General features: G+C 39.3%; 2 protein-coding genes across 2 annotated transcripts in view; both read right to left on the bottom strand.

Moving 5' to 3' along the window:
- Positions 1–14,497, bottom strand: part of gpc1a (glypican 1a) — a 47,174-nt gene extending 32,677 nt beyond the window's left edge. The window contains exon 1 of the mRNA XM_042484008.2: positions 13,668–14,497. Coding sequence (XP_042339942.2) covers positions 13,668–13,818 — 151 coding nt within the window. The 5' untranslated portion in view covers positions 13,819–14,497. The remainder of the gene's footprint in view (positions 1–13,667) is intronic.
- Positions 14,498–23,905: 9,408 nt separating this feature from the next.
- Positions 23,906–26,633, bottom strand: part of LOC121941282 (glypican-5-like) — a 62,214-nt gene continuing 59,486 nt past the window's right edge. The window contains exon 11 of the mRNA XM_042484040.2: positions 23,906–26,535. Within this exon, the coding sequence (XP_042339974.2) occupies positions 26,440–26,535 (96 nt within the window). The 3' untranslated portion in view covers positions 23,906–26,439. The remainder of the gene's footprint in view (positions 26,536–26,633) is intronic.

Raw genomic sequence — 26,633 nt, 5'->3', positions numbered from 1 at the left:
TGAGCTGCAATGGATCATTTGTAGTGTGTGAGGCCACTGGTTTAGCAGCTACAGGCGAGCGCAAACAAGAGAAAACCAAAAATTATTCTGCAAATTATCTTAGTGCAACTCAGTATATGCAGTAGGGGTCTCTGCTCTGTCTCTTTTCTTGGCCTGAAAAATGTTGAGTATCAGTAGTCTTTGCTACTAGATATGATCTTTTAACCCAACCACCAGACAATAACTAATTGTCGTAAAAAAAAAAAAAATCAATAAAAAATGCTATTGTAAAATTCTTGCTTTTTATAATATCTGTGCATGGCAACTATGATTAAGGTTCGGCAAGGTCACGATTATGGTCATTAAACTATGGTTTAGGTTTGAAACAGGACAAAAAAAATCTAGTTTCTTCTGCATGCAAATCTTATGTCCTTACTGCTGATCCACAAACTCATCCTCCATAATTGTATTCTCTGCCTTGCAATTGGGCACCCCACTTACTGCATTAGTAACATTGTCATAGGAGAGACAAGAGTGAACCAGGCCTGTCTGATTGTAAAGAAAGAGATTGACAGAAAGAAAACATTATGTGTGACATTGTGACAATTCATATTTGAAAAGTAAAAAAGCTCCAACAATTACTATTTGCTCAATAATCTGTGTCCAGTTTTCTAAAGAGGTCTATTAAATTTTGTTGTGCTTACATGCGTTACAGTGCTGATGGAAATCATGATGTGCTGAAACAACTAATATGGATATGATTCCTCAGGATTTTCAGTTGGATCTTTAGATATACAAGGCCAGCAATACCACCAATAAACTAGTATAAGACTTTATGAATTATGCTGTTGTTATGTTGATGAACCATACGCATCCTGTTTCATTAGTGGTTAGTATAGCTCTGGAAAACAAGTGACTTTTGGGGAGAACGATTAACTTCTGCTCTACAAGCACATTACACATTTTAAAGACCAAAAAAAATCACAAAAAATTGAGTTTTGCTAAGGAAGGACTAAAATGTTCAGCAGACAATCATTGTTCATTTGCATAAGGCAACTGTAAATCTTTTGCAATGTCTGATAAGGTTTTAAAGAAAATTTAGGAAAATCAGTTATTTGTATTTCATAAAGAGCACCTCTTTCACCACTCGGAAGTCTATTCACAAGAATTCATTTTTAAGTTTCCCATGGTGCCTTTGGGCAGGGCTGTGAAAGCACTGTGCTATAGTCGCACACAAAGTGTGGTGCATTTCAATACACTCATATGGACACCCGGGTGTATTGTCAGGATATGATGCACAATGTGTCTTCAAATGTTATGAGCTAAGAAGCCGTTTTTATGCAGTTCGCCACCTCCGTCAAATAAACGTCTCTGTCACTCCCGATGGCAAACTATCTAATAAAGTAGAAATGCCATAAAAATAACAATAAAAAAATAACATGAAATGGCCTCTGAGCTGACACTCGGGAGGTTAAAATGATGAAAAGTACGAGGGAGACTGGCTGCACAGAGCACAGTAAGGATCACAGAAACACAAACGCAGCAGGCGTGCACAGAGTTTGGATTTTCACAGAAACATGTCTAATTATAGGCCTCACATGCACACACAGACACACATGAAAACACCCTAACACACGCTGTGATTCTTCCTTCAGATGCAGCATTTGGTCTCACATTCTCCATTAACTAACCACACCTCTCATGATATCCTGGTTGCTTGACAACCAGCAGGTGACAGAAGAGCACTTGGATTCAAATGAAAGCTACAGCATGATCACTCTCTGATCTGCCCTTGAAAATACACTCCTCAACATCAAAATCAATTATCCTTTCACTCCAATAACATGTGATTTATCAGAGATGATCACTGCCTTCAGTTGCTATTAGAAACCCGTGCTAAGTCTGTTTGTGTTACCTTGTTGTGCCGTGACAGATATACCTGCCACAGACACCCGGTCACACTCAGGGAGATCTCTGATAATACTCTCCAGCGGGCCGTGATCCTATCAGTGCTCATGCATGTTTGTGACCTCTCAGTCAGGACACAGAGTGGCAAAAACATCCTTTTTTTCACAAATGTACTATGTCGCTTCATTTTCATGCCTCCGCACCAACTTCAGCCATGGCTGCAGGCATTTTGCTTTCGGGTTGTCCATACTTTGGCACATTGGTACAGTGTTACTTCGGTACATCAGTGTGTCCGTCCCATTCTCGTGAACGCCATATCTCAAGAATACCTGAATGGAATCCCTTCAGATTTGGCAAAAACATCCTCTTGGACTCAACTATGAACTGATTACAATTTGTTTAAAGGTCACGGTCAATGTGAGCTCGCATCCATCTCATTCTTGTGAAAGCAATATCTTAGGAAGGCTTTGGGGGAGTTTTCTCAAATTTGGCATGATGGTCCCTTTTGGACTCAAGGATGAATTGATTAGTTTTAGGTGGTCAAATGTCATGGTCACAGTGACTTCAAAAACATGTTTTTAGCTCAATTTTCTCGATTTCATATGCTAACTATAACAAATTTAACACAAATGTCTGATAGGATAAAATAATAAAGTGATATCATTTTATGTCCAAAAGGTCAAAGGTCAACTTCACTGTGACATCATAAAAACACTGGTCATCATACAACTATTCAACTCAGGAAAAAAGAAATTACATTTGTTGCAAACGTCTACTTGTAATGATGGGTGAACTGATCAGAATTTGGTGGTCAAAGGTTACTATGATCTTGGCCATTATGCAAGATTACATTTTGTAATTACGAAAAAAAATCACACAATTGTCTTATAGAATAACATGCTGAATTCTAATGGCATTTTATATTCAAAAGGTCAAGGGTCACTGTGACATCATAATATTCTGCAAAAACATTTTTCTGGCCATTATTCAGCATCATAACTCAGGAACAGAAGGACGGGCATTTGGACAGATAAACTGCTGACATTGATCTTGGATTTTCATCTACATTTTAGAATTTGCAGCTTCTTTGCAGCAGCATTCATATTTTAAGCATTGGCAACTGTCATAGCTACATATGAGTCCGGACAGACTGTAACTTGACTGGATTGCAGAGGAATACAACTGTGAGCCAGCTTTTCCTTTTCTACAGAGACCATTCAAGCTATAAAACAGATAAAAACCCTGCTGGGGTTTGAGGAAAATACTTAAAAACTGTGTGATTAGCTGTAATAATGTAATGTCTCCCCTGGTGACTGTACAGTACACTGAACAAATGTACTCATCCTACATGCTGAGTCTAATTTGACAGTTAAATATTCCTGGCTGCAAACTAATTCTAAGGTTAATACATTACTGTACTGTACGTCTTCTGGGGATTTTGACAAATTATAATTTCCTTTATCGACCCTTACGCGGCCTGTCAGAAGTCTCAGTCCTTACGGATCACTTTCAACTCACTTTGTGCTGTAGCAGCAGCTTGAGGTTTCAATGAAGAACTTCAAAGCATTGATGCCTAACTCATCAGTATGACGATGCATATTATGAAGTTATTAACATGATTTGCATTCTTCACAAACTAGCTGCCTTTTGCTTTGTTGACCTGGAAGCTGATTTATGAACATATTTTTTTACCCATGACATACCATACATTATTGCCAGTTTATTAGACAAATAAAGCTAAAACTAATGCAATGTAATCCTACTGATGGCTGTGTTGGCAGCCGGAATCAGGACTGTGTATTCAATTTCAATTCAATTCAATTTTATTTATAAAGCCCAATACTGCAATTTAAAAATTGTCTCAGAGGGCTTTATGACATACGACATCCCTCTGTCCTTGGACCCTCACATAATTACTGTTCTTTCGTCATTTTTCTTACAGAACTTAGGGGATTGTTCTACTGCAATAAAGAAATTTAATTGTCTGTAATAAAAACCCAATTATTTTTCTCGATTCTGTGGCGTCATTCATCCAGGGTCTCAGCTGAATTGAACAACTAGACGCGATTTCTTCTGCTGTGCCGAGTTTAAGCCAATGCTGGGCCAGAATATTTGGGCTACCAGGGATATTCCTGCAATAAATCCTACTTTATTCAAACTTTTTTAGAAAAGTGTGGATCAAACAAACATCATTTTGGAGGCTGCAGTTTGTGGTGCTGTATTGCATTGTACTAGCAAGTGTTTCTATTATTTTGTCCACCCCATTAATATAAAAAAGGGTAGGCTAAATAACAGAAACAATTCTCTGTGTCCTGCAATAAATTCCCCTCCCTGAAAGTACGATCTATTGCAGAGCTGCTGTATTAAATAGCATTGGTTTAAGCTTGCTGTACCCAATATTCAGACAACAGAGTGTGTATTACATTCATCACACAACCATAAATTCAAGCCATGGAAAACTGGACTTGACCTTGTTCGAATCTGGTCAGTGTTTATTCTGCAGTAAAGACTTGAATAGCAACAATCCCATCAATCCTTGTAATAACCAATTAATAGAATTCAAAGGCCTTGTAAAGCTTCACTGTACATTGTCTAATGTGTCTGTCTGCAGATAACCCGCTGAGGGGACTGCACTCGTGTCCGTCCCTGAAATTACAAACCACAATGCATGACAGTTAATATGCAGAGCTGCAAGCTGTGAGCTGAAACGCAGAGTGAACGCACTAAGCCGACACATCTCATCCGCTCCTGTCGTCTCTATCCACTGCTATAAGAAGTTATTAAAAATGCTTCAACCTCAGCTCAAGTGCATGTGAAGGCCCCTGACTGCATGGTGAGTTACTATACATCTGTACAGTGTTGTACTATATTAGTAAAAGGGATAGTTTGGATTGAGTTTTATTAAAGGAACAGTTCAGTGGAGGTTGTTTGTAGCACTTGTGCACAGTCAGTGTATAACATATAGTAGATGTCAGTCGGCACGCCCCCAGTACAATCACGGACACCAAGCAATGTACTGTGACAAGGGCAACAGTTAAACATATTTTAGCCACCTAAAAGAAGGGAATAGTTTAAGTGTATTTTCACTGCTTTATCTTTTCACAGATAGCTTTTCAAATGTTGAAACTGTTAACCCCATCTTGCTGTTGTTAAAGACACCAGACTCCATTGACAAAAATAATAATTGTAGCTCCCTGAAAACACGAGATGCTGATCTAATGCTGCCTTAATCAGTTCATTAGTATGTGTTGTTATCTGACTTTGGTGGGTCTGAACTAACCCTTTAAAACACCAAAGTCACACAATAACAAAAGTTAATAAACTGATTGAGGCAGCAGTAAACCAGTAGCTCCTGTGTCCGATGATGTTAAATTAGTGTTTTTCTCCACTGAGTGTGGCTTTTAAGAGAGTGATAAAAGAGTAACATCAGTTACTCGTTGAAAATCGTTGTCTGACAGCAAGATAAAACAGTGAAAACATTCTCAGCATAGCTTACAACTCAACTGATATTGAAATTCCTTTAGTTGGGACTTGGGGATTTGCTGCCCCCATCCACAGCAGTGCATTGTTTAGTTTATGTGGTGGTACTCCAGTCTGCTTCTCCAAACTTAGGGTGTGCTGACTGGCATCTACTTTGTGTAAAACACTGGCTTGAATAAGTACCTCATACAACCCCACTTCAAAAAGTCTGTGAGCCCTTTAATAAATCTCAGTTCATTATTCATCTTTATCAGATGGAGATAATGCATGTGTCAATAAAAATGCACAGGAAAAATGTGTTTTGACTACATGGATTAATCACTAACAGATTAGGGCAAGGCCACAAATAATTCTAATTTTCATTATAAATCATTTTGCATTAATTTATTTATTTGCATTTTTTCCGCTCAATTATTCAATAATAATTCCAATGTCCAAAACCAATATATAATAGTAAAATTACTTGTCTCAGGCTCTCAGTGCTTCCTCAATATGAAGAAAACCACCAAATATTTTTATTTCGGAGGCTGAAATCAGATAATTAAGGGTTTAAATGGCCAATTAATTGATTAATTATCCTTTCAGCTTTTATAAATGAGTATGCTATTTGATTACCTTGTTGGGGTCTCTTAATGTAACTGAAGAATCAGCTCAGATACCACCATTATAACCAGTTCTGCACCAGTTCATTTAACTATGTAAAAACGTGTTATACCAATAAATCTCCTTCCCTTTAGTTCAAAGACACACACACACACACACACACACACACACACACACACACACACACACACACACACACACACACACACACACACACACACACACGGTGTATGGGGCTACATGGAGCATATGGATGAAGAGCGTTGACTCATAAAGCAACCAAGCAACCAGTGAGTCCACCACATCAGACAAACAGCACATCTTTTCATTTGGAAAACAGATGGACGCTCGATTCCCAGAGAGGGGGAGAAAGATGAGAGGAGGAGGGCTGGGAGGAGGAGGAGGAGAAAGTAAAAATAGCGGCTGATAAGAAGGAGGAAGTAAATATTAAAGGGAGGAGAGAGAACAAGGAGGAAAGGTGTTAACCAGAGCGAGGGAAGAGACAAGCAGAAGAAAAGAAAGACAGAGGTTATTGAGAAATGAGGCTGGGTTGTACCACATTGATTTTAGGTGCAAAGATTGATGTTAAGGCATCGAACAGTTTGTGCTTTTGCTCCTCGTTTCTTTTTTTTCCCCCAACCTACCACTCCTATTAAATGTGAACATCGTAGGGATGCAGTACGGCTGTGTGATTCTTACCCTTGCATTCATCACTTTTACTTGATTATAAATTGGCAGTGGGGGAATTTAATCTATTGGACCTTTACCTGCAGTCATTCAGGATAATAGCCATGGGCTGATATGTAGAATGTAAATGTGCATTATAAATGTGGCTGCATTACATATATCATTAAGCCTCGTGGCTATGAGGATAATAATAATAAGATAATTAAGGTTTTTATGAAAAATCCATGCTAATTTGCCAAGCCCCCTAAAGGTTTCTGTTTTTGCACGACACATGCACATTACAAAGAAAGGGTGGCAAATATCAGTCCTTATTCTTAGTCATCTTTGAAACAATTGCTCCTTGGTTTCAGATGGAAGTACACAAAAATTGATTCTGACATCTAAAATGACAATTGTCTATCTTGAACGCCCTAGCAAGCCAGCTGAATAAGCTAATTTTACTCCTTAGAGTGAGTTTAAAACACAGAACTCAAAGTAAACAGAACTGAATACAGCACTTTGTAAGTCTATGCAGAAATGTCTTTTTGGATAACATGGAATCACGTGATGGACGCAGTTCCACTGTTTTGCCACTTCAAAAATTGGCTTCAAAGTGCAGTTCCTGGGGCAAATTTTCATTTGTAAAGCGAAGAGATGACCCGTCCGACTCTCCCTTTGATTGGCTAGTGCTCGTTGCCTATGTTGGTTCCATTGGTTAAGCTTAGGCAAGAGGAGTGGGATTGGTACAAGTTAAGGTAAGAATGTCAGGGTAAGCCAATCAGAAGTAGAGTGTGTCAGAGTAAGGCAGGCAATCCCTTTGCAAACCTAAGAAATGCAAATTTGCTTCTTTTTGGCCTGGACCACGCCCACTTGGAAAGTGGGAAGCCTATACTATTTCATACCATTGGCTGAGCTTCTTAGTATGTGTCATTTTTTGTTACAGAGCATCTTTGGCTTGGTTACTCATGTAGGTGGTAAGAATGCTAACATTTGCAGCTTACATAAGAAAAGATTAACACAACAATCTATTTGTTTACACATTTAGTTTTCTGTTTTCGGTTCATAAAAGGCTCAAAAGACTTTAAATGTTACTCTTACTAGCCCCTCCCACACCGCTTTGAAATGCTAAAAGATCCAGATCTCAAACTAATATTAGTTAACCTGTGGTTGACTACAAAATTGCTGTGGAGAGGTTTGGTAGAAAACAGTGAGTTCTACAACATTTCCAAATATTTCCTGTTGCCTGCACAACAACATATTTTTTCAGCATTTAATAAAAAGCCACATAAAAAGATCAAATATGAAGCACAGGAGCCAGGATCAGTATCAAACCACTCGTACCAGCATCCATCCCATGTCAATGAAGCAGAGATGACAGGACAGAGCCTCCTCCCCTCTTCCTTCTGATCTCCTCTCCTCACATCCTCTCCCCTCTCTCACTCCTCACTTCCATCTCTATCTCTCTCATGTCGCTGCATCAGACATCATGAAAGATTCACAGCTCTGCTTTTAACAGATCCTGCGAAGAGCCCACTACCACCACCACCCCTCTCTCTCCACCTCACACACACAAACACAGGCAACCCGTCCGCCCATAGATCTGAGCCTGTCTAGAAAAACAATGCAGACATGGAAGTAAGAAAAAGAGAGACAACAAGGAAAAGGAAGAGGGACGAGTGCAAAACTTATAGTATAAAGAGACTGTGTGTGCGTGTGTGTGTGTGTGTGTGTGTGTGTGTCTGTGTGTGTGTGTGGACTGGGTATTCGGCGTTCCACTTGGTGGCGTGTGCTGTGAGCGCCTGAGTGAGCATGTGATGTGTGACAGATGACGGACAGTATCAATTTCCTCTCTCAAACACACGTACGTAAACACACACACACACACACACACACACACACACACACACACACACACACACACACACACACACACACACACACAATGGTTTCACAGACACAGTGGACAGATATGAGCTGCCATTGCCAGATGTTGCAGCAGGTAAAATATTGATGCTGGTTTAAATTCCCTAATAAAATATTCTTAGGCGTTATGGTTTTGCATTACTGTCAAAGGCAATGTAAACTTAAAAATGCATAAAAATGAAATGCCCTGTAGCAGGGTTGGGCAGGTGTGAAAATATTCAAATGGTCTGATATTGAGCCAAACACCAGACTGGACTGGTTTACCGAATTTTACTCAGCAGCTGTTCCTAAGAGGAACATAGTGTCACATGTCCAACATCATAACAGCATTGCAAAACATTGGAGCTGTTTGTCCACAGTGAATGTGATAAAAATGCCCTTCTGTTACCTCATGCAAACAAACCACGTAGCTATCAGCTGTGTACGCAAGATCAGACTGGATGCATGTAACAAATGCTGCCTCATCCGGTTTGCATAAAATCAGATCAACTTAAGCTTATACACTGGTCCGGACCAGCAAAACCAGACATCAGTCCAACTCTGCTTCTTTGGTACTCTTACACAGGGCACCATTTGAGTAAAACAGAGACTGGGTTTGACCTCTTCTATGTGTAAAACTGACTAAGCCCTTGATCTAACCATTCTTCATTGTAAGAAATACATGTTTGAGTTTACAAAATGCAATTTGGTTGACAGAAACAGTCATATAATACGCTATTTGCATGACAGTAGTGGATGGAAACACAGATTTATTTGCATTTTCTAATGCAGATTTTCTGGAATTTAGAAAAAAATGCACTTAATTGAGAGAAGTATTTAAAGAAAGGACACTGACACTGTGTAAATGCAAATAAATGTAAGCTCCCGCCTTGACTCAGCAGTGTTAGAGAGTTACTGACTCGTAACCAAACCTCTAATGTCTCATAATCTACAGATAATCTGGCCTAAAAACACAGTGTATCACGTTTAACCTCCCTGCATCTCCTCCATGTTCTTTCAAACAAGCAACAACGTGACAACTACTCAATATGCAGGCTACATAACACACACAGGTGTCAAAACTCAATACCTCCCAATACAGAATATGAAGCGTGCAGGATATATAGTCCCGCTCTGTTTCTGTGTGTCATATGATCACATGGGTGTGTGCTGCTCTGCATGGACAATGCATGTGTGAATGAAACTAAGTGTCTTCCCTGGAGAAGGTGTTGGCTTTCACTGACTTTTAAACACACGTACACCCTCTCTCACACACACACCCACACATACGACGACCTAGTCCTTTAACTATTGACCAGGTACAATGTGTGTAAGTTAAAAACGCTCGCAGGCACAGAGACAGACTGGCAGACAGCAGGAAAGACAACTTCCATTCTCATGCCGTTAAACCTATGGGACAATAGGTTTGAGAAGAATAGGAGCTTTTTTTAAACTCTGTGAAGGAATTAAAAGCATCTGCCTATCCAATTACATTTACTATGGAGTTTTCATATCTATAATTTTCTTGCAAATACAGATCTTACACCCTGTTTATGACAGGCAATAACATGCATTTCATATCCTCTGGTTCTGATATACATCTGGCATTATATTGTGCTTTTTCTTTCACCCCCTTACAGATTGGCTGTAGTCTATATTCAGATTTTGGAATCTGCACACACACTTTAAATTGATTTTCTGTGTTGATTTGGAAAAACACAAGACAGATGGAGAATTATTTTTCCCCACGCAACTAATTACAAGTCAGGGATGTTTGAGTAGTTGGTATTGGTAACAGTTGCTAGAAATAAAATCTGTGCTTAATAAAGGAAAAAAAATGCACTCACAATAACAACATTCCTGTCCACTTGCACTTTCCATGCACTTCTGTGTTGACACTGTATCACTTATTCTTGGGACTGTTTGAATGATTGTTCCATAGATGACTGACAGACCTCAGAAGCAGTAATACAGTGTAAACAACTGTGTATAAAACATCAATACTGTTTGACAAAATGTGCCTGATTCAGAATATCAAAACTAAAGATAGCATGTTTGGTCTTTAAACACTGTACTGAGACATTTTTCATATCTATTTTATGTGTGAAAGGATTTTTTAGAAAACCATTTCAATTTTTCTCAAACTACACTATTGAGGGAGGTACAATTTGGGTGCTGAAATAGAGTTACTGCAGAAAATACTTGACAATGTCAATCCCTTACCAGGAGAACTATCCTGAATACTGAGGGATGTGTCACCCGGTGCTGTCAGCAAACTGAAGTAACCTTCTCAGCTAATTCTGTGCTCTGCAGATCATGCTAATCACAAACTGTGGGTGACTGGCAACAGCTGGGTCTTGTACCAAATAATAAGGAAACTGTTTGCTCCTCCAAATGTGAGTCTGCATGAACAGGAAGAACATCTATTAGAATGGACAAACTAAACAGTAGCAGCCCCTCCGTAATGAGCAGCATCATAAAAACACTTAACATGAAACTGACTTATTCTGTATTTTTAGCGGTTTAAATCATTGGTCCTCTGCATTGATTTGGCTCCCAGTAAAAACCTCCTGAACGTCTGGATCTTAAGTTATCAAAAGAAAAAAAGGTGAGCACACATTAGCAGGTGCTAGGCTAGTGGCCCATTTCCAACATGCCAAACGGCATGGAAGAAACACTAACTAATGACATACTCGGATATTTCGTCTACCGGTAAAAAACTCTGAGCAATGAACACTGAGGGAATTGTAAACATGAGAAGTTTCAGCTGGTTGCAATGTGCAATTATCGCCATTAGATGCCACTAAATCCCCCTAATACTTACACATTGCTCATTTAATACATCTGTTGATTATAACCTAAGGATAGTTGTCAATATACTATATACAGGACAGATTTACACATTGATACACATTAAAATAAAGTAAAATTTAATTAGTTTAGTGACGAGTTTGTATTTGAACTTAGAGAGATTAGCATTACTCTGTTAGTTTTTAGGACCTTTTATAGGCTCTGACATGCAACAGGGGCATAAAACCTGAATATTTTTTATAATCAGGTCAGTTTAAACTTGTGGAGACAAGAAAAGAAAACAGTCTACCAACTAAAAGCTCTATATAAAGAAAATCAAGAGGCATGTAAAAGTTTAGATTTCTATGTGTACTTGCAAAAATAATAGTGGGTCAATATGCAAACACTGTAACAACAACTTAAACAATTATGATTCCCCCTGATGGCCATAAAGATGCAGAAAAGGTATCCACAGTGAGGTCTTTCCAGGTGTAAACATTAGTCAATTTCACAAAAATAAAGTTTATATGGTGAGCCCTCACCTTGGGCGACAGCAACACCCTCCAGAGTGACACTGACACAAGATTGCAGGGGAGTCTGTTTCTCCCTGAGCAGAAAAGCTAAATTTACCAACCTTGTGTTTCTAAGATGAGAAAGATTGAAGAGCCCCCGTTCTGGGGAATTCTGCCACCGATCGCCATCTTTCTGTTCCTATCTGGTTGTCAGTATTAATGGGTTCTGTGAGGGAAAAACTCTTGCTCAGATAACTAGAGCAGATCAAGGTCCAAGTAACTGAAGCATTGTGTTTTTCATCTGTCAATAAAAGATGAGTTTTTAATGGAAAGGGAGGGAGAGAATCCTGTCGGGTCTGGCTGAGACCTTGAGTGACTCATTTTGCTCTGTCTCTGTCAACGCACCTCGCTGTCTGTCTGTCTTTTTTTTCCTGTCTCCACCTTTCTTGGGCTCACTCTTGTCTTGTTTGTTGGTCTCTATTTCACCCAAAAACCCACGCACACATCCAATATTAATAACACACCCGCCCATATGAGACTATTTTCATTGACACAACATGAAATGACCTTCAGATCACACCCGCTGAACACATACGCACACCTCGATCTGGCCTCCCTTTCATCTCCTCCTCTTCTGAATGTCTTTAGGTGAAATGCGGGAGGAGACAGAGAGTCGGATGATTGCCTTAAAGGCGAAAACAACTCAATTTCCACTATTCCCATCTTGCACTTTCCTCAAGGCCAGGACAGTTTAATCAGTATGTGTGAAGGGTGGTCGACCAGGGAGACGAGATACAGAGACTCCGATGTCTGACTAAGTGTCAAGCTGATTGATTAATTGACTGGCTGGGTAATTGACTAATTGATTAAATGCATGATTACTTGAATGGCTGGTTGGCTGTCTGACTGACAAGAAAAGATGAAACAAAAGAATAGAATTACATCTAGAATTGTACTCTCTTAAACTTTTGCTACTGCAGGTTACGCTGTGAGCCTGCTGAGCTGCACTTGTTAATGGATATTGCCCCAGGCTAGCCTAAATTATTAGTTTATGCAAATGCAAAAATAGGCCATTTCAGCATCTACTGAGTCACACACACACATACACACACACACCACACCTGCAGTCCAGAGCAGACAATGAAAATGCCCTAGAACACATTAGGGTACTACTGCTATTCAGCATAGAGTTTCAGCAGCCAGGAGCAGAAAGCAGATCTATACTCTCCTCTTATATTAAAAGCTGTTCACACCTGCAGCACAAACATCAGCAAACCACCATAAATGCATTGAATAGACAATAATAGCTCCATAAGACACATAGCTGACACCCACCTGCCTCCAGCAAACAATGAAAATGCCCCAGAAAGGGCTGTAATAGAGATGTGCAGGACTAGGGAACACCTAAGTCAGGATGGGTGCATTGCTCAGTGAGAGAAAATGGAAAATAGCAGTGTATAAAGAGGCTTGAGATATGCACTAAAACACATAAACAGAGATGCACATTAATATAGGCACACCTGCCTTTTGGAAAACAAGTTAACAAGTTGGCTAAACAAGCTTCAGGGTCACAAAAGCAAGCATTTCACCCTCCATGTCATAATTTTGCGAAAAGTAATCTGAAATATTTCAAAGGAATATTGCAAAAGAAAATGACTGCTGTATAAGATAGACTCACGAAAAAGATGAGAAAACCACATCAGCCTATATAATAACATCCTATGATATTTGAGCAAAATCATGATTTAATCATAATTTTAAAAACAGACTTAAGAAGTGCATGAAATAGTGTAATTTTTCTGTTGAATCCTCCCAAAAAAAACTCACCGGAGATCTCTGTCTGGGGTACGTCCAGTAGAGTGAACCCTTTCCCGGAGTAGAACTGCCGCAGGTCGGTGCAGCTCCTGTCCGCCCCGGCCACCGGGCCCGGTGCTGCAGAGAGACACGCCACCACACAGAGAAGCACCGGGAGACGCATCTTCTCAGGAAGTGTAGTCCTTTCTTTTGTCACAGTCAGTCTGAAAATCCTGAGGAATTCTGCTCCGATTCAAACAAGCAGGAGTTCTTGGAAGATTCTTCAATGTTTTGTTGCTATCTTTTGATTTTTTTAAAGAGTTTCCAGTCCGTCAAAGAGGCAGCGTTTCCCCGTTCAAAGTGCACTCAGCTCCGGGTAACTTAGACGCGGACAACCCGGTGAGAGAAGAGAGGCACCGGGGGCAGAGTCCTGGGTGTTTCTGCCGGAGAAGAGAGCTGCGCCGCGCGGCTGTAGGTGTCAGGTACACCCCGCTCCTCCTCCTCCTTCTCCTCCTCTTCCTGCTCCTCAGCGCTGCTGGCTGCAGAGATGCCAGAGACAAAAGACAGAGGAGAGTGTGAGTGTGTGTGTGTGTGGGGGGGGGGGGTTTGAGAGAGAGAGAGAGAGAGAGAGAGAGCAGGTGTCGCTCGGTCAAAGCCGGTGCAGATCCACGCGCTCACTACCGGTTCATGATTACGGAAATCAGCCGGTTTAAAGACAACAAACGAGAAAAATCCGTTATTTTAAATGAGATTTCAGACAAGAGAAGTGTCCAGTTAATCCCTCTTTCCAGGCTCTGGGACAATGAAATGAGTGTTTGAGGGAGTGTGCGGTAGAGAGTGTTGATGCTCTCTCTCTCTCTTTGTGTGTGTGGATAAGTGTGTTTCCTGCTGCAAGGACCAGGGGCTAAACAGCGCCACCTGCAGGTCCTCATATAAAGAGGGAAAGCGTAGAAGCGCGACAAGTATTTCAGGAATTCCCCATTAAAAATGTATAATATTTATTCTCATTAATTGAAAATGACAGTGTAAACAGTGGTTCCATTATTCCTACACACAATCCTCAAAATGAGGGTTTAAGATTAGATTAAATCACAAATAGGGAAAAAATTGTGTAAAATCAAATGTGGGTACATGTTCAGAATATGAATTATGATTGGTGTTCTTTGCATGAAAAACTGCCAGAGCTATACTTTTGACAGTCATTTTAATAGAAACTGAGCAGGAAACTTTTAGGATGACTTTGCTCCAGTTTTTCACAGGTTTAAGTTTAAGATCTACATTTTTTTTTCAAATGCACTTAATAGATACATTTCTTAATGTAAAATACAAACAAACAAGGAGATGATCTGGAAAAAAGTGCATACAAAATGTTGTGGTAATAATAAATATAGTCATTGATTTAATAAATTCTCCTTGTTTTTTTCTTTTTTCCCTACTTTCCCACTACATTTATTTCTAAAATCTACTCATTTCTTGCATTTGGTGGAACATTTCTTACCAAGTGGCTCATTGCTTTTTTACCATGTTCTTAAAAGAACAAGAACCAATTTGCTCAGTTTTCAAAGGGTTAAATGTTGTGAAAAGTGTCTAAGAGCAGCCAAAAAGTGATGCTGATCTAGGTTTCAAAGGGTTAAACAGCCTGATTACTACTCCTGTGCCTTGGGCTGATCAAACAATACAATGACACTAAATTTTGAGGGAGCGTGCCATTAGCATGCTCACTGCAGGAATGTTCACCAGAGCTGTTGCTTGTAAACTGAATGTTCATTTTACTGCTATAAGACATCTCCAATGTCGTTTCCATTTATTTGGCAGTACATCCAACCAGCGTCACAACTGCAGACCACATGCAGCCTCACCAGCTTAGGATGTCCAAATCCAGTGTCTTCACCTGCAAGATCGTCTGAGAGCAGCCATCCGAACAGCTGTTGGAACAATTGCTTTGCACAGTTGAAGAGTTTCTGCACAGTCAGAAAGTGTCACAAGGAAGCTCATCTGCATGCTCATTGTCCTCACCAGTCTTGACCTGGCAGCAGTTTGTCATAACCACTTTGTGCATTTGTGAGATGGGTTAGATATACTGTCAAACTGAGGGAAACAACATTGTGAATGTCTTATGGTAGTGAAATGGTCAGGGGCAGCAGCTCTTGTGGCTCCCTCAACATCTCCCTCAAAACTTGAGACATCAGTGACATTGTGTGGGAAGACAAAACCGCACACTTTAGAGTGGCCTTTTACTTGCGATCATCCTAAAACACACCTGTGTACTAAGGATGCTGTTAATCACCATCACAATATGCCACACCTGTCATGTTGGATGGATTATCTTGGACAAGGGGAAATGCTCACTAAAACAGATTTGAACACATCTGTGACAAAAACTTGAACAAAATATATCTACTGAGTGTGTGAAAAAAGGCTAAGGTCTTTAATCTGGGAAAACTGTAAAAAAAAAAAAAAAGTGTTGCGCTTAAATTTCTGTTCAGTGTTTTCTAAATGCAGCACGTTGTGTTCAGAAAGTTAAAAGAAAAAATAATGTTACATAGTGTTTAGCGTGGAAATTTTTTTCAGCAGTGCAGCTAAATAAAATCAAATACAAGAAGAGAGTATTTTATACTATAAAAATATGATGAAAAGCATGACAGCAAATACAATAAATGTAGAAGAAATTACTTTATGGGTAACATTAATACAAGTATTTTTTCAAGGGTGTGTTCTGAGAAGTGTCTTGAAAGATGTTCACTGATTCTAGGGTGGGAGTTTGAAAGCTAAAGGGACCTGACTGAATTATTCTTCTACCACACAGCGTTCACTCAGCCTGCGGTGTTGGAACATCAGTTGAATCTTACACCACAGACACAAACGATGATACCAAGGACAGGATTTGAGGTTCAGGTACATGTTGCTCTGCAAGTAAATATGTGAAATTTAAAAGAAAGAAAACTGAAAAACAAACTTGACTCCTACGAACACACAGAAACTCACAGACACACTATGTAGCCCTGCAGGGAGGTCAGTGAGCTGGTAGGGATCCAGTGCTTTCCTCTGGCTCAATTTGGCAGGGTTGGTGGACATGACCGATGAGCTGTCAGACGCTCTACAATCTTCCTACATCCTCCCCTACAGCAGTGCTGGGTCCAGAGGCTGCTGGGAAAGGTCACTGGCAGCCCTGACTCAAAAAAGCAGCTGAAATTAAATCAAATTGTAGGTGACATTAAATCCACAAAGGGTTTAAATGCGCTCTAATTACTTTTAAATTGGATGTGGCAGAGGAGTGTGAAGGTAACAGTGTGTGAGTACTGTTAATGATACACAGGTCAGGTTCAGAGTTAATTAATAAGAATACATGTTGTACATTAGCAGAACACAGCATGATGTACTTCTGCCTCTATTCTTTGTCACAATATTCTCGTCAGAAACTCTGAGCACAGTTTGATTTTTGAATGAAACAGTGTGCTTCCAACTTTGTGACAACAGTTTGGGGACTTTTATTCTCTGTTTCAACACAACACTGCCTCCGTGCACACAGCCAGGTCCATAAAGACATTTTTTTTACCCTGTTTAATGTGGAAGAACTTTACCGAGATCCCTGACCTGTCCAGCACCTTTGGGATGAACTTGAATGCATGCCAGGCCTTAATGGCCGACCTCAGCGCTGGACATCGCTAATGCTGTTTTGGCTTGATGGGAGCGAATCGCTGCAGCTTTGCCAAAACAAAAGTGGTAGACATTACAGCAGAGCATTAACACCGGTGGTTTTAGAACAACATGCTGAACAAGGTCCTAGGTTTGACTACTACTACTACTTTTTTACAAGTCATTTCTATCTGTCTCTTCCCTTATTTCCTGTTATCTCACTTCTTTTGACTTGACAATGAAGAAATAATAAAAAAAAAAATATTAAGATGTCAGCATTCTTTGATCAGAAGTAGTTCTGGTGATGTAAGGTATACTGAACCCAATAAAGTTTTGCAAAACCCTTGCGGTACAGTGCTTACATCTTAAGCAATTTCACTGCAGACAAATATCCAATGTCAGAATAAAATCCTGAGAATTTGTCTTGAGCTGTGTCAGAAAACTTAGTCTGAGTGTCTTTTTCTTATCATGACGTTGCACTACAATTAAGCATGTTTAATTTTATCCTACATACGTTTTTAGTCTTGGATCATGCAAATACTAAAGTTCAATGACTATTGTCATCAACCACAAGGTGCGCTCTCTCCAGCACCAAACAAGAAGCACCAAACCGGGTACACAGTAAACATGGAGGGGAGTCCATGTGTCCAAGAACATGAACAAGTCTCAGTCCTTTTGGACTGTGGAGAAGGAGGAGAAACTGGTGGAGAACTGGTGGAACTGAACAAGAAAACCTCCTTGAGGTTTCCTCCTATTTGTACTAAAATAGAGTAGAGAAGGAAAAGGTGGACAGAGATATTAACAGTCCTGGTTTTGAAAAGACAGTGTTTTAAAAAAATTGTCCTTATGTGACACAGTGTCAGATGTCAGTCTTTTTAAAGTCTTCTAGTGCATGGTAGGCATGATTTATATGTCCTTTGCAGCCCCCAGTCTCCTGAAATAACCTGCACATTGGTCAATAAGACTTTTTCCACAAGTGTTATTGGTAAAAACAGCAATTGCTGTGTCAGATTCAAGTGTGCCTGACAGTGTGACTGTGGGCCAGCGTGTAAAACATCAACATTCTGAAATAGAAATAGCTAAATAGAATTCAAACATCCCCGATTCTATTAATTTCACCTGTGCTTTGCTTACTGTGATGTGAAAAAGGGTTATGGTGAACTTAACTGGCACATGGCAGCTCTTCGTCTACCTGGTATTTAGTTCAGGTGGTCATTATACAGTGAACGTAACAAAGAAAAAGCCCACCATTAAATCAGGTATTAAACTCTGCCTGAACACAGAGTATTTATCACTAACCTAACATATTTTTGCCCAATTTTCTATCATGAATTAGTTAACGACCACTTTGTTTGCTGTTTGAGGACAACTTCCAGGGTCAAATTCATTATTTGTTTTTGGCTGCAACATCTAATTTTAGAACAACAGGTTCAGCCACACCTTAAGGTCAGCTGAAGAACACACCTGCACGGGCCAGCTCATTCAAAGAAGAGAAATTAGAGCTCCACTTTCACATAATCCCACACATGCTTAGCTCTATACACACCTATAGTGCAATGTCAGGGCAAGTGTTAATCCAGCCAGTGATTTATCGCCTTGGCAGTATAAGTGCCATTAGGATTAATGTGTTAGAAGAGATTGGCATAAACCAGCCACTTCAGCCCTCAGGGAGGAAGATGTTTTATATCAATTCACAGAGAGAGAAAGTGATGAGTAACATGTCAAATAACAGCTTTTGGAAATTCATAGATGCAGCCAGATATTCTGATCTTTATTTAAAACTGTGTTCACCATGGAGAGAAAAAAAAAACATCTGTATAATACCCCATGAATTAAAGGAAAAGATAATTGAGCTACATGTCAACAGATATTGAAGGTGTAAGATTAAATCACGGGTGGAAACTTGTTTTAACTGATATCAGACAAATATTCAGGTCATTAATCCATGCAACAATGTGGATATTGTCTGTGAACAGGTACAAGAGTGGTGTCAGCTTTCTTTTTGGTGCCACATTTGTGCAGGATTTCAGTGTTGGCCAAGTCCACCGAGCCAGCAATGTCTAAATGTTGTCAGATAGGTAAAAAGCCTGCTTTGACCAAATGACAAATTATGAACCTGTTGTACTCAGACCTAGCAAGAATTTTCCCCTGAAACTGAGTCTCTATTATGTTTTGAACCGCTGCAATCTTTTCTGAAGACATATACGTATGTGGCTAGTCAAGCAGTGTCAGAAAAAAAGTTTCATTAGTTTAGTCTAGATCCTGATTTCATTTAAAAGAACACTTCACACTCTACATTGTGTTAAATTCATGAAGAAAACTTCATGTTCTGTTTTTCTTTTTTTGTTGAGAAAAAAATTGAAAATTGAAGAATTGAGAAAACTCTTGATAAATTGAAGTCAATGTTTGACTGTTGTTTGTTTGACAACAGCAAAACTACATATCCAAACTACAATTTTAAAAACCCGTTTACGAATTAAAAATCAAACTTACTGATGTTCTCTTTAAAACCAGACTCCATTGACAAAAAGTAATTTTACCTCACTGAACATGAGAGTTGCTGCTCTCCTGCTGCCTCAGTCAATTAGTTTGTTGGTATTATTGTGTGACTATGGTGTTTTAAAGGGTTGGCTTAGATTCACTTAAGTCACACAATAACACCTACTAACAAAGTGATCCAGGTAGCAGTGGACATGTTGCTTTTGCGTTTAGCTAGATAAATTATCATTTTTGTCAATGGAGTCCGTTTTGAAGAGAGTGTTGATGAGTTTCCCTTTCAGTTCAGTTTCCCCATTGGAAACCAAATAAATGAGATTGGGATTATATTTCATAAATTGTGTGGGAGTTTGTCGACAAATTTTTGGATATAGTTTTGCTGTTGTTAAATGTGGCCTCCTGTGACACTAATTCATCAAGAATTTTCTCATTCTTTGGATTCTGCCATTACTGTGAAGGCATGCAACAAAAACAATGTTTTCTTCAGCGATTAAACATAACACAGGGAGAGTAATTGATATACCATTGGTCATTTGGAGGGTTAGGTATCCCTTTAAATACAATCTTGGTCATGTTTTTATATATTTTATCTCAATCTGAATGTTCTGCCATAAAAAGCTTTATACATATACTAAGAGTATATCGCCCTAAGTTGTTCCCAATATTATTTTGCCAGGGGGCACCTGGCCACCTACAAATATTCAAGCATTTGTTTTGGTTAGTACAACAAACTGATTATATGATAAGATTACTGAATTTTATTTATTTTTTTTTGACTTTTCAAACTGGGTCATGATATAAATTTTGAGAACCACTTCACAGAGCACTTATTACCATATCTACCCATATTTACTATACTGTATCATATCTCCAGACACTGCAGAGTAGTAAGTTTTATACTTGAATACTCACCATTGTGCAATATTTTCCTTGTCTGCCAGTCTTTGCATATTCCTTTCTATACGCACACTTTGTCTTTTAGTATCTTGCCGATACATCTTGGTGCCTTGTACTTCCAAGTGCATTTTTGAGATGCATCAGACCATGAAGATGTCATGGAGAAAAATAATGAAAGACAAGGCAGCTTAAAGCCTGCTACAACCTGTAGTGTGTCAGTGTAGTATCTTTCTGTTCTACTCAGTCTCCCTTCAAGTCTGTAAACCATAATGACAGATGTTTCCCTCTCAGCAGATTTTAAACCAATGGCACTCTTGACGCACGTCAGTCACTCTTGGTAGCATCTACAGTAGCAGAACTAAACCATGAAATGATAAACATCGGTGGGCTGTTGCAGACACAGCATGTAATCTTTATATGTCGATCACAAAGCATGCCAACATGCTAACATCCTTGACATACTGTACACACACTACAGACAATAAATCATTGATGATGGAACTTTAATATAGCTTACCTGCCACACTAGATCCAAACTATCTGTCATTTAAGATAAGATTTCAGCGCCATAGCCAATAAACACTGACATAATGGCATGAGAGAGAGTGACTGGCTGGCATCCAGGTCACTATGAACCTGCTTCAACCTGAAACAGATCGAAGTTAATGCTAAAGGCCAAAGTCACGTAGTGAGAGAACAGATAGGAATGTCTTATTTAACTTAAGTAAACCAGGTGTACCAAGTTTACCATGCTATATATCAGCTAGTCAATCACATTTGTATATTCCTAAACATGACAAAACAGAAATCGCTGATCTCCTAACTTCATAATTGGCAAAATCATCTTTGTAATAACCAAGTTAAGGCAGACTAACTTGATTTACCAAAGTTGCCAACACTTAAAAAGAACAAGGTAATTCCACTTTCATTTGTAACTTGCAGCAACTTCACAAAATTAAGTAAATGCAGCTAAAATCTTGAGTAAACTTTTTAATTAGATTTAAAGTAAACATAACTTGAGATTCATAGTTATATTTAATTTTCTTTTTCAAGGGTTTCCTAGATTATTTAAAGTAAGATCAACTTGTCAGATTTTACAGTGTACTTTGCAAAAAAAAAAAAAGTAATTTCAGATTTACCAGAAACAATTAGTGGTTTAACGCCTCGAAGGGATGACTGGGATAATATGCATGTGCTAAGGTGAGTTAGATGATTCAGCGCTCGCCTTTCACACAGAAACTGATATTAAAGTGCCCATCAGCGAGACACTTAATCTCTGACTGCTTCAGCAGAGCTTTTCTCTGTTGGCATGGACTGTGGATAACGAGGCTGCCAACCACTGTGAAGTTGATCAGCTTTCAGGGTTAAATGAGTCCTCAACACCCAATCCAAACTGGGACTAGTGCCGCATCACGGCCATACACATTCCATCTGCAATCAATGATGTTCAGAGATCTTTTCTACAGCCAGAAGCATTGAAAAACAATGAACTAGTCACATTTGCAATGATCTGAAAGATTTGAACACCGGAGGGATGAGAGAGTTTAAAAGATCCAATGTTTGTCAGTTCAGCTTCTTCTGCACCAGGTACTTGCTTGCTGTTGAGAAGGAAAAGAGATTTTCTTCAAGTTTAAATTCAGAGGTGTCAATAAAACTTGTTTTCCAAATTTCCAAATAAATGCTAGCCAGTGCAGGTCATGCATTTCCTTATTTGACCTCTTTGATTGTGTCACAGCCTTATAAATTATTCAAATCATAATTCTTGCGTCAATAAGACAGGCAGGTGTGCTTCCTGGGTGATAACCAACATGACTCTTTATAGGCTTTAAAGCCTCTAGTCATGTTTTTATTGCCAAAACAGTTATAAATCCATATGAAGCCACAACATGTACACAGTGAGTAATCTGATATAATGTGTGTCTCGAAGGCTGCAAACATTGGCGGGGATAGGAACATAAATATGATTTAAATAGCGCAAACCTCGACTATAACCCTTGGACAGGGTTAAAATAATCAGAGCTGTGATTTCATTAGTGCTGGCACAGAAGAAGGATATTGTGCAGCAGAAAGACCTCACCAGCCTGTTGAAACAACATCCTGCAAATCTCCTGTCTTGCCCTTTCTGTCTGTCTTGAACTCTGATTCATCCTGGTTTCACCTTGTTCACCTTTTATCCTGCCTGCTGCCTACTTTTCTGTCTCTGGGCTCTGACTGCATGCTCACGAATGATCAGAGTGTACTGGCCCTTTGCCCTGTTTGGATGAGGTGCATCAGAAGTTTGCTTCTGGACAGTTAATCAAAGCAGCATCCAGGTAAAACAGACTTTTCTCATGAATAAAAAATAATAAAACAACAGCAGTGAATAAAAGTTATCAAAATATCGCATTTAAAGACATCGTGAAACAACATTCTTACTGAGACAGAACGTATGGCTGGGACTTAATTGTGCCAGCATCAGGATGAGTAATGGCAGCACTGCACCTTCTCACAGTCTTTCTCCTGCGTGCTCTCTCATTCTGCATCTTCCTCTCTGTGGCAATTTGCATTCAATGATGTCTTTATTTCCCATCATCCCCTGGCAGTTTTCAGTGCCAACTGAGCGATCTGTGCCAACTTCCTGACCATGCCAATCCAATCACAGTAATCTCTCAAAGGGCCAGAGGCCAAAGAGCTGCAGCTGCGTTCCCATATATATGTACACGTAAGGCTCTAATGGTACCAAATTGCTCTCTGCTTAAACCCATTTTAGAAACCCAGATATGATGTAGAATACATTGCAGACAAAATGAAATAATTCTAAATGAAGTTTTTGGTTTATATTAAGACAGATGGCAGAAATTCCACAACCATATTTTTTTTTATCTGCAGAATAAAAGTGCTTGGCAATAACAATAACAAACAATAACAGCAACCCCATTGTCAGAAAATGTTACCATTGTACGTTTCTGCAAGCCATCAGTATGTAACATTTATTATTATGTACTGCATATATTGTATATTTACGTTTCAACAACACTGTGGCTATGTGGTTGTGTTTAGGCACAAAAACCACTTGGTTATAGTAAGGAAAAGATCTTGTTTTGGCTTTAATACTTCTTTTCTGGGGGCTCAAATTACCACCAGGAGCATACACCGAGTCTGTTAGACAATAAAAAAAGGACAAATTACAATATGTATTTAAAAACACTTTATTACTGAGGATATTAAGCTGTAGATTAATGACACAACAGAGCAGCAGGACACAGTGTGTTACAGTAGCTTTATTTAGAGAGTCACTGGTTTAGTTGATTAAATCAGCACGGTGGTTTTCCAAAGTGTGAAGGGAGAAACCATACTACTGTAGCTAAGGGCTTTTTTTGTTGCATACTGTGTGTATTCCTGCATACCGCTACAACAACATTAGAATTTCTAAACAAAAAGAGCTGTTAAACGATGATGAAGTACATTTAATTTTTTTTTTGACAGTGACACACAGCACAGATTCCTCCATGGCAGACCAGTGTGCCTAAACGCACATGCCGAGAACCATTACGAAAACACAGCACTAAAGGAACAACAGAATAACTTCTATCCTTGATATTGGAAACTTGGTATCATATACAAGTATGCATTAACAAGATTGACACATTTCGTAACATTTCAAGCTGCAGTCCACAGACAGCAGTTTGTGGCTCATGGATGAAGGTGACCATCCACAGAGTGATGGCGCACTTTCATTTCCCAGATGACTTAATTCAAACTATTGCCCGAGAGAGAGCTGTAATACTCAAACTTTTTGTTTTGCGAGTTTAAAAACATATATATTTTTTTACATTTTCAAAGCTTCAAAAGTGCCATCAATAGCCAATCCTGGTGTTTAGATTCAATCAGTGCGTATCCATCCGTTTTATACATCCACTTATCTGTATGTGCACTGGTGTGTGTTGATGTTTTGTTTATGTCGGTCGCCTAGCGAGAGCTGCAAAAGATGGACGGGTTGGCTCCAATCCAAAATTTCATCTCATTTAGGTATATCGTTTAAAATTGTAATCAAATAATACCACACTTGTTTGACAGATTACGCTGTAAAAGCATCCCGCTAGCTGACACGGTATTTGGGCTCACTGCCCAGATATCTCACACACGGCGGCTCTTAATGGTATTTTTTTAAGGTGTCTCAACTGTCAGTCACATTCCTTCATGAAAAAAATCTCAGGAGATGAAAGTAGACGGGGAATTTGTGATTTTCCAAAGACTTTCTGGGACAAAATGACGAATCTTGCGCACAGTGTCCTTCAGCTGCTTCATTTGCTCCATTTAAATGTATTCATCAGTATTCCAGTTGTCTGTCCTGCTGTTGCAGTTTGGGGGGTTTTGAGACTCGACAGAGAGCTGGGAGGAGTTGATAGTCCTAATTAACATGAATTACATTTAATTCACATGTTTGAATCCGGGCTCAGCTGTGCTCTGATCACTCTCTTGATACTCTTGTCTCCACTGGATACACATGGATCATAAAAATCCCTAAATATTAAGTATTATGTTGGATGTCTTGAATTTTACCTCATTATTGCAATTTTAATGAATACATCTGGAGACCTGGCAGCATTTATAATCACTGTGACAGTTCAGTGTTTGCATAATGAAAATGAGATGTCAAATGAATCATTGTTCAGGCAGACAGTTGTGTCGTCTTGCTCTTACACGTGGGCCATATTTATTCTTTTCTTGTTGTAGGTGCTTTTTGTTGTGTAGGGAGTTCTTATTTTTAACAGAGCTTTGTGTCAAGGATGGCAGCTTACAAGTGAAATTGAAGTTGAAATGAAAGCTGTTACATCCTTCCTTGTGGTGCTTCGACAACAGCACACTGTACAGATTGATAAGAAAATGGTCTTTACACATTTTTACCACAACTACCGGAGAATGTAAGAGGTACTTTATATATATATATATATATATATATATATATATATATATACGTAGAAATGACAGCTACCAGAGGACCAATTTTCTTGGGAGATGTCTGCTTTTAAAGAGTCATTATTGGAGAAATGAAAACATTTGAGCGTTACTTTGTTGAAACTCTCAGCATACTTGCAAAAAAAAAAAAAAAATCAGCCAGCTTGCATGAAAAAAAAGCATGTTTGTGTGTGGGGAAAAAAGTGCCGGATGGGCTTCGGTCTGCGCAAGCTTACAGGCCAAACTGTCAAATTATTCATTATGCTGCACGGCCATCTGTAAATGGTGTGAAGTATCACGTAATTGGGTGTTTTGCCTATCGAGTGCTGAATTCTCTTCAGTGCCGTCGCTTTCAGCACCCTGCTGCTACAGTGAACGCCTTCAGCTTGAACTATAGATGTCATGGATCTCAGTATGCGTGGGGGATACATAATGTAAAGGTCAAACCAAACAAAATATCCCTTAACGTCCAATCTGCTCTTCTCTATATTGATCTCTATTTACACATCAAGCCATTGTTATCTATAGAAATTCTTCATATAAATATATAATATATATATTTGTATTTACATCTCTCTTCAAAAAAAAAAAAAGTCAGTAGTGCTGTGCAATCTATCCTATCAAAGTTAAATACGCAAACAAACACATGTAGAGGTCAGTACAGGTAACATAAAAATGCATACTGTGCACCTGCAACTGTGATGAACCCACAGCTTCACCCACCCACAACAAAAACAATCAGAGTGGCTGATCTGTGCTTACAAATGCTCAACTTCACCACCAAACACGTGTGGTTGTCTCTCAGTCTTTTTGTCTCTGTCACACCGTCTCTCGCTGATCAGCGGTGTTCCCATGGTGACAGCAGCAGGAGCAGGAGGGTTGCCAGGGTCAAAGGTCCAACAGACAATGTGTGGGCCGCGCCTCGAACGGCAACCTGACAGAGAATATGTGATAAGATACGACACTATATGACAAGAAGAATAGATGTATAGAGAAAGAAGGGAATGGATGTGAAAGACGGAACGGACGTGA

The sequence above is a fragment of the Plectropomus leopardus genome, chromosome 5 (genome assembly GCF_026936395.1).
Source record: "Plectropomus leopardus strain MGB_pleo_1.0 chromosome 5, ASM2693639v1, whole genome shotgun sequence".
Lineage (NCBI taxonomy): Eukaryota > Metazoa > Chordata > Actinopteri > Perciformes > Serranidae > Plectropomus > Plectropomus leopardus.
The sequence above is the reverse complement of the archived record's forward strand: the minus strand, read 5'-3'. Positions and strand labels throughout refer to the sequence as shown.